Source organism: Pelophylax lessonae (assembly GCF_965119305.1).
Source record: "Pelophylax lessonae genome assembly, chromosome: 1".
In the NCBI taxonomy this organism is placed as follows: Eukaryota; Metazoa; Chordata; class Amphibia; order Anura; family Ranidae; genus Pelophylax; species Pelophylax lessonae.
The window spans coordinates 428,632,603-428,644,987 of record NC_138768.1 but is presented as its reverse complement, the minus strand read 5'-3'; the positions used below and the strand labels follow the sequence as shown (position 1 = coordinate 428,644,987).

Genomic DNA, 12,385 nt, shown 5'->3' with positions numbered 1-12,385 from the left:
CAACCGCCTGTTTTATCCCCCTTTTCCCAACTGCAAGTGGAAACTAGGTCTAAACAGAAAAGCTCAACTGGTAGTGACAGTGGTAAACAATACACAAGACAGACAGGGGCACCCAGAAACAGCTCAAGAGGCTTGCCCAGCACTTTTAATAAATAAGGCAGCAAACAAACACAGTTTGAATGCAAGAGGGCTTTTTACAACAAGCCTATATCATAAAACACACTAAACATCTGAGCCACTAAACTCAGGTCAGTTCCTTGCTAACAGGGTTCCCCCCAACACAAATAGGCAGCAATCTTTCTTTTTTAGTGTTCTTTTACCACTTAGTCTTTTTACCCAGAAGCAGGCTTACAGCAGATAGCTTGGATATATCAAGCCCAATAGACCGCTAAGACCTATAATGAGGTCTGGCTACCTGGTAAGATATGGACATAGGACTTGAGGCTTTACCCCACCCAAAGTTCTAAAAAGCATCTGGGATTCAAGTCACAGAACAGAAAATATAAGGATTCTAAAAAAAAAACGTTTGTTTTCCCCATATCACTCACAAACTCTGGAGTACCTCACTTTGTGTATGTGGGAAACCTAGGTGACATACATTGTCCACAACTCTGCCCACATGTGCCTCATAACACCCACAGTATTATATGCCAAGATAGGCTTACCTCTAAAATCCACTGCAGGAGATGCTTTTGACCTTCCTCATATCTGTCCTCCCAGCGACTCAAAACAAATCCTTCCATTCGGAGTTGTTTGAACAGGATATATGGCTGTATGTAAGGTCCTGTAATGAAAAAACAGCAACATGATCAATGGGAAATTTTTTGATTAAATATAAATGTAGCGCCCCAGTAGGCTACTAGTGTTTAATGTGTTACTAAACCCACAACAGGAAAATCAGTCTATATATGCAGTAAAGCATGCTTGTTATACTCACTGTGGAACCTAAGGGGTTAATCTTGCGATTATGTAAAAAGGTTGTTTGATCCTGTATTCTCTGATCCTCCCTTTCTTTTACTGCCCCCATTCTATCTCCCAATATTACAGAGCCTTTGGGGCACTCTGCACATGCTCAGTTTAAGGTGAGAGAGAGTTTTTTTTTCAAGGGAGGGTGCATGTGATCAGCACAGGGCCAATCAGCATTGTCCAGATAGAGGGTCAGGGGTCATGCAGCCTCATAGGACACTCAAAGTAGAACGAAAACTACAAGCTTTAACCAGACACTAATAAAAGTCACAAGACTGCTATATACTGCTGATGAGAAAAGGTATTTAGCATTTTATATTTACTAAAATAATTGTATTTCCATGCTCTGTGTACTGTGGGAGACCAGATATAGTGAATGCAGGGTGCTGGGTTTAGTAACACTTTAAGTTTAGTTTTTGGCCTCTCTGTAGTCAGGGAGAGCATAATATGTTGGTTTAGCCTGTTCTGGGTTTCATTGGTACAGGCTTGATTACTTTCCCCTATTTTCCCAGATAGCATTGGGACATAGTGGGTGGAAGAATACAGACCCTGGCCTGCAGATTAATGCATCTTCAGCCAATCCCTGGTCAGTATGGTGAGTGACCAGGAGGGGGCTAAGAGGGGTATAAATGGGCTGGAACCCAGAGAAGAGGTCTTTTGTTTCCTGAGGGAGTAAATCCCAGCCTGAGGGCTGTGGCATTCCTAGGAGTTCACTTACAACTCAAAGAAACCCTTTTTGGTCCCCGATTTTGCTTTTGCTGGGGGACCTCTGGCCTAGTCTCCTGAAGACTGCAGATAGCTCCTCTAAGGATCCAGGGCACAGAAAAATCAAGTACAGATACTGCAGGCAGCTACACAGTATTCAGCAAACAGCGAGTGCCAGCCTTCTGGACCTAGAGACTTTCTTTGGCCTCTTTTGGGAGAGCTTTTTTTTATACATTCAGGACTATACTTCTAATGGGGAGTCTCTTTCTAGTACCAGTTTACCTTCAAAAGGGGGTGCCTTCAACCATGGGCGTCCGCAGAAATTTTTTCAGGGGGGGCATCATTTTAAGGTCACCCATGCTCTGCCCCTTTTCAACAATGTCATGAAGGGGAGGGGCTTAGTCATTACACTTATTTTGAGTATTTATTTTTAAAGAGCAAACAGCAGCATTTATTTTTAAAACATTTATTAACCTAAAAAAAAAAAAAAAAAAAAAAACGATCCTGTTCCCTTAAAGCATGTTATACAGTACAGTGCTGAAATACCTGGCTGATCCTGTCTGGTTATGTCCTCCTCACTGTAAACTGCCACGGTATATAATGGCTGCTGAGCCCTGAAACCGTGGTTTACGTGCCTCCGTCATCCACAGCCCTCCTGTCCTCCTCTGTCTTCTCTCCACCCTCTCTCCCTTCCTGTCTGCTCCTGCTCCCCCCTCCCCTCCTGCTGCTGTAGTTTCATGTAAAGTTTTATATCCTGTGTACAATCTGTTTAATATTCCTGTGTGCCCCTGTGTCTATGTTTTATAAAAATTAGCCATTCCTTACAAGTTTTCAGAGCGCAACTCATCGCTCACGTGACCCGCAGCTTCTCTCCTCCTCTCCCCCTCCTGCCCTCCCGACTGACATCAGTGAGGAATCCTTGGCCCTGCCCGCTGCAAGCAGCTGTCAGACGGGGAGAGGAGAGAGCTGACGGGTCATGTTAGCGGTGCTCGACCCTCTGAAAACTGGTAAAGAACGGCTTATTTTTTTACAACAGAGAAACAGACACAGACACACAGGCACATAGGATTATTAAACAGACCAGACAGGATGGTATAAAGTGGCTTAACAACCACTTAAAAAGGGAAAGTTGAGATTCCAGGGGGGGGCATCGGCCCCCCCTTGCCCCTACCTGCGGATGCCCATGCCTTCAACCTGAAAGAACAGTTCAGATTTAGTGTCCTCTACTGCATGTTGTTAAAGTTTAGTGGAGTATTCCTAGGCTCACCCTCACCCTATCCAATTTCTTACCCAAAAAGAAAAAAAAAAAGAAAAAACAAAAAGACATGCACAGCCTGTTCTCTGACTCGGGTGATTGGGAGATGCTGTGTGCCTGGCTGCTATGTGCCTAGCCGGGAGATGGAACCTGAGATCTGTGCTACATGAAGAAGATAAATATATGTCCCATGCTGGTCACACACAGAAGCCTTTAAGTAAACACAAAGGATCAATAACTGTCTTTCTTCACCTATTTAGGAGTCACCCTAAAGACTTGTACGTGGCTTTTAAACCAGCATCTGTACAGTGGCTTATTTTTAATACCCATAATAATGTGGAAGTGCAGCGTAAATCCCCATTGCCTTAGGCTGGCCATACATGTTCAGTTTTCTTGTACAATTTTCTGTTAGATTTACCAAAAAACATATAATATGAGGTCAAAACTAAACAACACTTTCAATCGTAACCAATTAGGCAGGTCTTTGTACTACATAGTTGAAGGTAAAGCCCCGTACACACGTACCGAATGTCGGCCGAATGATCGGCCGTCTTTTGTCCAGGTCTGTCGTGTCTGTTGAAAACTGCAAAAGACTGCACACGAATTTTGTCGGTCAACAACAGCCGACTGCAGAAGTGATGTCATGTGATGGTTAACTTTCCTTGTCTTTTTTCTTTTCTGAGCATGCCCAGTCTTGCTAATCTGCTGTCTGTCGGCCGAAATCTGTACTGACTGGCGAACAATCGGCCGTTCTGGTGTTGGCCAACAACAATTTTAATGCCTGCACGACAGATTCTGTTCGGCCGAAAATGCGCTGTCGGCTGTCGAAAGCATCATACTAACAAGCCTACAATTGGCCGATCGGTCGTCGGCCGAATATTTACGGCCGACAATCGGTACGTGTATATGGGGCTTTACTCTAAAGAAAATTGTACAGAAAATTGTAGGAAAATTGTATAATGTATGACCAGCCTTAATCACAGTCTATCAGGCTCTGACTAGTTAAGCTCTCACACCTGTACATCCTTTATAGACCAAAGCAATTTCATGGGCCTATAGACTTGGCTCGTTTTCCTTTGGAATCTATATATAAAAAGATGTAACAAAAAACAATGGGTAAGATTTACTAATACTGGAGCACTCAGAAAATGGTGCACATGTGCATGGTAGCCAATCAGCATCTAAATTCAGCTTGTTTAATAAGGCTTTAACAATAAGACCTCAACGCTGATAGGTTTCTATGCATAGATGTACCAGATTTTAGTAAATCCCCCCCTCCCCCCCAATGTGTTCTTGTTTAGTTTTGCCAGTGTTTTATTTTGTAATTAGAATTTCTGTAGAAAAGGTGTAAAATGAAGGGCTTTTTGTCAGTTTCATGCATTTTTAATGACACAAAAACAAATGAAAAAACTAAGTATAAATATTAACAGAAAAAAAGCAGAAAAATAAAAGCTAAGGGGAAGAAGTTAAAAAGGAGTTAATAAGTGGTTAGACAGAAACACATTTTATAAAAAAAAAAAAAAAAATACAGAGAGTAAATTGATTTAACAAAACTGTTTCTAAATGAAGTGTTGAAACGCTATCAGTGGCGGAGCCAGAGGGTTAGCTGGGGTGGCAATTGACACCCCAGAAGAAATCCTTGCCACCCCTGTTGCCACCCCAATCCTGGGTGGGTGGATGACAGCGCCGCAGCGGAGGAATCACAGGGGATGAGGATCGCCGTACGGGAGGCGGGAGCTGCGGAGGGAGGAGGGAGGCGGATCGGATTCGGATGGAGAGCTGGTAGGCAGTGGGAGGGAGGCAGAGCGGAGGAATCACAGGGGAGCGCCCTGGGCGGTACCATTTACTAGAGGAGGGGGCGCAGGTGAAGTGCTCGTAGTCCGCAGAGTACACTGTGTGTGTGTGGATGACTACTACACACCATCCGCTCTATGCAGCTGCAGCCTGCAACGATGTGCCGAGTGCGCTCCTGCACTCGGCACAAGCCTAGAACAGAAGAGCCCTTCCCCTTCCCTGTCAGCAAAGACACTCCCCCCTGACGTGACGTCACTGAGATGCCGGCGCCGGCGGGATGAGAGAGAGAGGAGGACTCACAGTCAGAGGAGAAGAGTGTGCTGCCAGGGCTGCCAGAGGATGAACCAAGCTAGTAAGGCACAAGTAAGCAATACTTAGGATTGGGGGGGTGGGGGGGCTTGGGGAGAGAGAGACTAAGGCTGTGGGGAGGTTCATTGCCAATGATATTTGTAATATGCAGCACGAGGAGGTAATTCATTTCCACTGGTCATTGATGCATTAGTGACCGACCACCAATGGCTGTTAATTAACCCCTATTTGCTGCATTAGTGACACCAGTGTCAGTGTTAACACTAACATTGGTGCCACTAATGCAGCACATAGGGGTTAATTTACTGCCATTGGTGGTCGGTCACTAATGCATCAATGACCAGTGGAAATGAATTACCTCCTCGTGCTGCATATTACAAATATCATTGGCAATTAACCACTTGCTGACCCGTTGCAGTATATGTACTGTGATGGGGTGTCAGCTACAGGCGTACGTCCCTGCCTGTTTCAAGGTTTCTGGCACATGCCCCCATCCACTTACTCCCCTGTGATTTGACACAGCAAGAGACTGTCAGCAGATCTCAGCCAATGATTCACAGCTGAGACCTGCTGATCGGCTGTGTCCAATCACAGCCCAGAGCTCTGTGTTGACAATCAATACAGGGCTCTTTACAGAGGGAATGATCGCTTTTTCTTTCTTTTCCCTGCAAAGCAGAGAAAATAAAGAAATCGATCTGTAGTAAAAAGCAGCACACATTACACATTGTTAGGCACACAATTAGCCCCTTGATTGCCCCTAGATGTTAACCCCTTCTTAGCCGGTGTCATTAGTACAGTGACAGTGTATAGTATTATCACTGATCACTGTATAAGTGTCACTGGTGATGTGGCAGTTAGTTCCCACAAAGTGTCAGGCCCGTGTCACGATCACAGTCCCACTATTAGGGTCCTTTCACAAGAATGATCTGATCAGATCTGCCTGTATGTTTTTCAGGTGGATCTGATTGGATGCTCCATGCATCCCTAAGGGGCAGCGGATGACACCCGCTGCTATCCGCTTCCGATCCTATCCATGAAATCCGGACGGATGGAAACCCTATTTTCCATCCATCCAGCGGATCAGATGGGATCGGATGAGAATGGACAGACGGTCCATTCTCATCCGATTCCCCCATAAAGGACAGCGGGAATCTGACACCTCTGTCTCCACACACAGAGCGGAGACGGAGCGGTCATCTGCCTGCTCAGCGGGGATCGGCGGATCGTTCCCCACTAAATAGAACGGACTCCGTCAGCGGATGCGGACCATGTGAAAGGACCCTAAGTTGCTGATCACCACCATTTCTAGTATATATAAAAAAATAAAAAATTCCATTATATATCTCATTTGTAGGCATTTTAGCTTTCACACAAACACATTAATATACACTTATTTTTTTACTAAAGACAGCAGATTTCATTTTGGTCTAAATTATGGAAGAATTTTTTTTTTTTATTGGATGTTTTATAGCAGAAAGTAAAAAATATTTTTTTTTTTCAAAATTGTTTTTTTCTTTTTTCATTCACATAATAAAAGCGAACACACACCAGTGGTATGCAAATTCCCTCAAAAGAAAGCTTTTTTTTTTTTGTGTAAAAAAATTACATAAATTTTATTTGGGTACAGCGTTGCATGATGGGGGTAAAATCTTCTAGAGCTCAAGTGGTTAATTAACCTCCCAGAGAGTTAACCACTGCAGCCAGTTCACATGGGGATCGCAGTCACTGCCATCAATGCTGGGGGTTATTAAATAAGCTAGCACCATTGCTGGGGATCATTGTTGCAGAAACTGATGCGAATGCTGTGGATTATTATTGCGTAAATTGGCTGCTGTTTTAAGTATTTTCTTGTTTTGAAATTACACTAAATCTTTCTTTACACCTGGGGGGGGGGGGGCAGTTTGCCACTGCATCCTGTCCGCATGCTGTATCCTGTCCGCCAGCTGTATCCTGTCCACATACTGTATCTTGTCCGCCAGCTGTATCCTGTCCGCCACCTGTATGTATTTATTCTGCCACATATTTTTTGTAAAAAATCCTAAGTGTATTTTGATTGGTTTTCAGAAAGTTATTACATCTACAAACTATGGAACTTTTTATTTTTTAATTGTTTTTACTAGTAATGGCAGCGATCAGCAATTATTAGAGGGACTGCGACATTGCGGTGGACAAATCTGACACTAAATGACACTTTGTATATTGACCCCCCAAAATAATATCTTGCCACCCCTTTGCCACCCCTGTTTTAAAAGTCTAGCTCCGCCACTGAACGCTATTCATTACATTTTACATAGAAGCAGCTACCACTGCTCTTTTTTGAAGTTTTTCCAGGGCCTCCGTCCTTGGCCCTCATAATTGACCAAGTTAAATTCTGTATGAATAATAGCTGGTTGTTAGGGAGAGGGCCGAGAAGCTGGCCACCACATCTTTAACAACCGATGACTCATCAGCTGTCAGCAAGCAATAGAAAACTCTGAAATAAACAGCGTGGGGTCCCCCCTTTCCCAATCCATACCAGGCCCTTTGGTATGAATTTTAAGGGGAACCACACTAAAATCTAAAAAGAAACAAAAAAACACCTTGCCCCCCCCCCCCCCCAAAATCCATACCCTACCCTTATCCGAGCATGCAGCCTGGCAGGCAAGGAAGCGGGGGAGCACCACCTCCTAAGCCATACTAGGCCACATGCCCTCAACATTGGGGGGTGCTTTGGGACAGGGAGGCTCTGCTCTCCTCCACCCTAAAGCACCTTGTCCCCATGTGCTTTGGTTGTGGGGGTCTGCAGGCAGAGGGGTTTTCAGAATCTGGAAGTCCTCTTTAACAAGAGAGCCCCCAGATCCCAGCCACCCCCCCTATGTGAATGAGTATGGGATACATAGTACCCCTACCTATTCACCAAAAAAGTAAATAAAGACAGTACACGAGTTTTTCACAATTCCTTTATTAAATGTAGATCCATCATCAATCACGCCACCCTTTGCACCTGCCAGACCCGAAAAATAAAACAAAACCTTGTGTCTCGTTGAAGGCTCCAAGCCGACTGCCTGCTCCTCCATTTGACATTTCTTAAATAGCTTAAGGGTGGTGTCACCTGATGATGTCAGTGGGTTACCCTGCCCCTTGTGACATCGCCGACCCATCATGCCACAGTCGGTGACATCACAAGGGGGTGTGGTCTCCCACTGACATCATCGGGGACTCCACCCATAAGCTATTTAAGAAATGTCAGATGGAGGAGCAGGCAGTTCGCAAGAAGCCTTCGACGAGACTAAAAGGTTTTATTTTTTTATTCCTGGTCTGGCGGTGGAAGCATGATTGACAATGGATCCATACTGGGGGACATTGTTTTTGATTTTTTAATAAAGAAATTGTCAAAAATTCTGTGTACGGTCTTTATTTACTTTTTACACTTTTTTGGTGAATGGGTAGGGTACCCCATACTCATTCACATGGGAGGGGGCAGGATCTGGGGGCCCCCTTGTTAAATGGGGGTTCAAGATTACGATAAGCCCCTCCGCCCGCAGATCCCCACAACCAGCGCCCAGGGTTGGGGGAAAGAGGCCCTTGCCCCATCAACATGGGGACAAGGTGCTTTGCTCAGATAAGGGTCTGGTATGGATTGTGGGGGGGACCCCACGCCATTTTTTTTTTTTCTTTACATTTTGGCGTGAGGTTCCGCTGACAACTGATGAGTCATCGGTTGTTAAGGACGCAGCCTGCTTAACAACCAGCTCTTCTTCACACAGAATTTTAGTTAGTCTTTTATTTTCTGACCAATCTGAATTCAAATCTTTCCGAAAATTTGGAATTCATTCGAAAATTAATAAATGAAATTTCAATGAAACCAAAACTTTGTCTGAATTTGTATTTCGGACAGAAACGAATTGCTCATGTCTAAAATCTACTTGCAGAATGCTTAGAAACACTATTTGTGCACAGTTTCAAATATTAAAAACATTCATCTACCTGAAGTAATCACTGCATCATTGTACATGGAGATGGCACCACATACAGCAATTCTTCCAAAATCTTTCATTTGTTGCAAGGCAGCATCTGCAAACTTTCCTCCGACCTATAGCAGAAGAAAAAATGATCAGCCTTTACGGCTACATTTTACTTATCAATGAAAAACTTGTGCCTGGGATAATGCACACAACCACCTTGATAAAATGAACTTCATCAGAAGCCCTCTTTCAATTCAGATGTGACCAGACATGGTACTACTAGATTTGATCAAACAATCTGTGGCCAACACTTTTGAAACTACAAAAAATACACTCATCTCCCAACCTTTCCTGGCAGTATCTGCAATGACAGTATTGCCTTGATGTTTGACTTCAGTCTACATCTGATTTTTAGTTTTGAATAGAGCAGAGAGGGTTTTAAACACTGTTGCTTTTTTTCTGGCACAATGACTTTATTGGGCTTTCTGATGCAAGTAAAATGTACAACAGACAAAAATCGCCACAATGAGCTTGCAGCTGCACATTATTACCCTCAGTAGGAAAGATAGGAACAACAACATAGAGACAAAGGAGATTCAGATTGACAGTGCACCTCAAGTCCCAACCAGGAGTCTGGGTTTATGATTATAATAGTGAAGGTAGCAGGGGCAAAGATCATCCTATAGAAACAATACATAATCCTGCTAGATGCAGGTATAGAGCATGTTAGAATGCAAACAAAGAAGGTGAGACCTACTGAAGAAGCCCAATCGGAGGGCGACACGTGTCTAGGAGGGAGCAGCTGAACCTTTGACGTCACCCTGCCACCGTGATCACGGTGGAGTGGTGAGCCAGCTGACGAGTTATATATGAGTGCTTTTACTTGTACTTGTTTGTAAGTGAATTTTATTAGGGGGCTTTTAATAAACGGTTGAAATAGAGAGCACTATGTGGCTGCCTTTTTGTGACATGGGGTTCGTCTGAGAAAGAGGGATACAAAGGAGTGCCTAATCCCAGGAGGGAAGAAAGTTGACCAACCCAGGGGGAATCGCAGGGATTGTAAAGCGTAGCCTGTAATATTTGTCGGTGAGTTGAGCAGGCTTTTCACCTGGTGTTGGTGTGCACTCTAATTTAGCAAGAGGGCCACTGATTGAAGAGCACAGTGGTGGATTAACATACAGTATCTCACAAAAGTGAGTACACCCCTCACATTTTTGTAAATATTTTATTATATCTTTTCATGTGACAACACTGAAGAAATTACACTTTTTCACAATGTAAAGTAGTGAATGTAAAGCTTGTATAACAGTATAAATTTGCTGTCCCCTCAAAATAACTCAACACACAGCCATTATTGTCTAAACCGCTGGCAACAAAAGTGAGTACACCCCTAAGTGAAAGTGTCCAAATAGGGAACAATTAGCCATTTTCTCTCCCCGGTGTCATGTGACTCATTAGTGTTACAATGTCTTAGGTGTGAATGGGGAGCAGGTGTGTTAAGTTTGGTTTTATCACTCTCACTCTCTCATACTGGTGACTGGAAGTTCAACATGGCACCTCATGGCAAAGAACTCTCTGAGGATCTGAAAAAAAGAATTGTTGCTCTACATCATAGGTGTGCGCAGCCTATTGTATTAGAGTGTGCACCTCAAATCTCAAACACACTGAAGCATAGTAAACTGTGTTTACTATACTTCAGTTTGTGAATGAACACAGTGAGTGAGAGTGTTCATTTAGAATAGGAAGGGGCCGATAAATTACATATTGACTAGCCTTTTCCCCGCTCTCCATTCTGAAACATGCCCCACAGCAGCCGAGGGGAGAGGAGAGAAGAGAAGGGAAGCCAGCAGCACTGTGGAGGGGGGCAACAAGGGGGGGCCAGGCAGTAGGGAGAGTCGGCACCGCACAGAGTGATTAGGGTGTGCCCAGGCACACCTGGCACACTCTCTGCGCACGCCTATGCTCTACATAAAGATGGCCTAGGCTATAAGAAGATTGTCAAGACCCTAACACTTAGCTGCAGCATGGTGGCCAAAGCCATAAAGTGGTTTAACAGGACATGTTTCACTCAGAACAGGCTTGCCATGGTAGACCACAAACTTGAGTGCATCTGCTTAGCGTCATATCCAGAGGTTGTCTTTGGGAAATAGACGTATGAGTGCTGCCAGCAGGGATTAAAGGGGTGGGGGGTCAGCCTGTCAGTTCTCAGACCATACGTCACACACTGCATAAAACTGGTCTGCATGGCCTCCAAGAAGGAAGCCTCTTCTAAAGATGATTGACAAGAAAGCCCGCAAACAGTTTGCTGAAGACAAGCAGACTAAGGACATGGATTACTAGAGCCTTATCCTGTGGTCTGATGAGACCAAGATAAACTTATTTGGTTCAGATGGTGTCAAGCATGTGTGGCGGAAACCAGGTGAAGAGTACAAAGACAAGTGTGTCTTGCCTACAGTCAAGCATGGTGGTAGGAGTGTCATGGTCTGGGGCTGCATAAGTGCTGCTAGCACTGGGAAGCTACAGTTCATTGAGGGAACCATGAATGCCAACATGTACTGTGACATCCTGAAGCAGAGCATGATTCCCTTTCTCCAGAGACTGGGCTGCAGGGCAGTATTCCAACCCCAAACACACCTCCAAGACGACCACTGCCTTAGGAAAGAAGTTGAGGGTAAAGGTGATGGACCGGCCAAGCATATCTCCAGACCTAAACCCTATTGAGCATCTGTGAGGCATCCTCAAATGGAAGGTAGAGGAGCGCAAGGTCCTAACATCCACTAGCTCCGTGATGTCATCATGCGGAGGAGTGGAAGAGGACTACAGTGGCAACCTGTGAAGTTCTGGTGAACTCCATGCCCAAGAGGGTTAAGGCAGTACTGGAAAATAATGGTGGCCACGCAAAATATTGACACTTTGGGCCCAATGTGGACATTTTTTGCTAGAGGTGTACTTACTTTTGTTGTCCGCAGTTTAGACATTAATGGCTGTGTGTTGAGTTATTTTGAGGGGACAGCAAATTTACACTGTTATACAAGCTGTACACTCATTACTTTACATCATAGCAAAGTGTCATATCTTCAGTACTGTCACATGAAAAGATATAATAAAATATTTACAAAAATGTGAGGGATACTTTTGTGAGATACTGTATACACTTATACTGTATACTGTATACACATATACTGTACACATGATATTTGTTTATTATTGTATTATTGGAATTTTGGATTTAAAGGACTTTATTATTAATACACTACTAAGGAATATAAAGAAGGTAATATTGTTCTGTAGTGCTGCGCTATATTGGTTATTTTTTATGTTATATTTTAGCGTGGTGGAATCAATAAAGAGTGTACAGATGCAACTGATTAATTAAGCACTAGCATATAAATATTTTTGATCATGTTTCATA

General features: G+C 43.9%; 1 protein-coding gene across 3 annotated transcripts in view; it reads right to left on the bottom strand.

Moving 5' to 3' along the window:
• LOC309553690 (prostaglandin reductase 1-like) overlaps positions 1-12,385 on the bottom strand; it is a 73,996-nt gene that overhangs the window by 3,306 nt on the left and 58,305 nt on the right. For all 3 annotated transcript variants that reach the window (XM_082255043.1, XM_082255041.1, XM_082255042.1), the window contains 2 exons: positions 8,996-9,101; positions 666-784 (listed from right to left, as the gene is read on the bottom strand). In XM_082255043.1, coding sequence (XP_082111169.1) covers positions 666-784; positions 8,996-9,101 — 225 coding nt within the window. The remainder of the gene's footprint in view (positions 1-665; positions 785-8,995; positions 9,102-12,385) is intronic.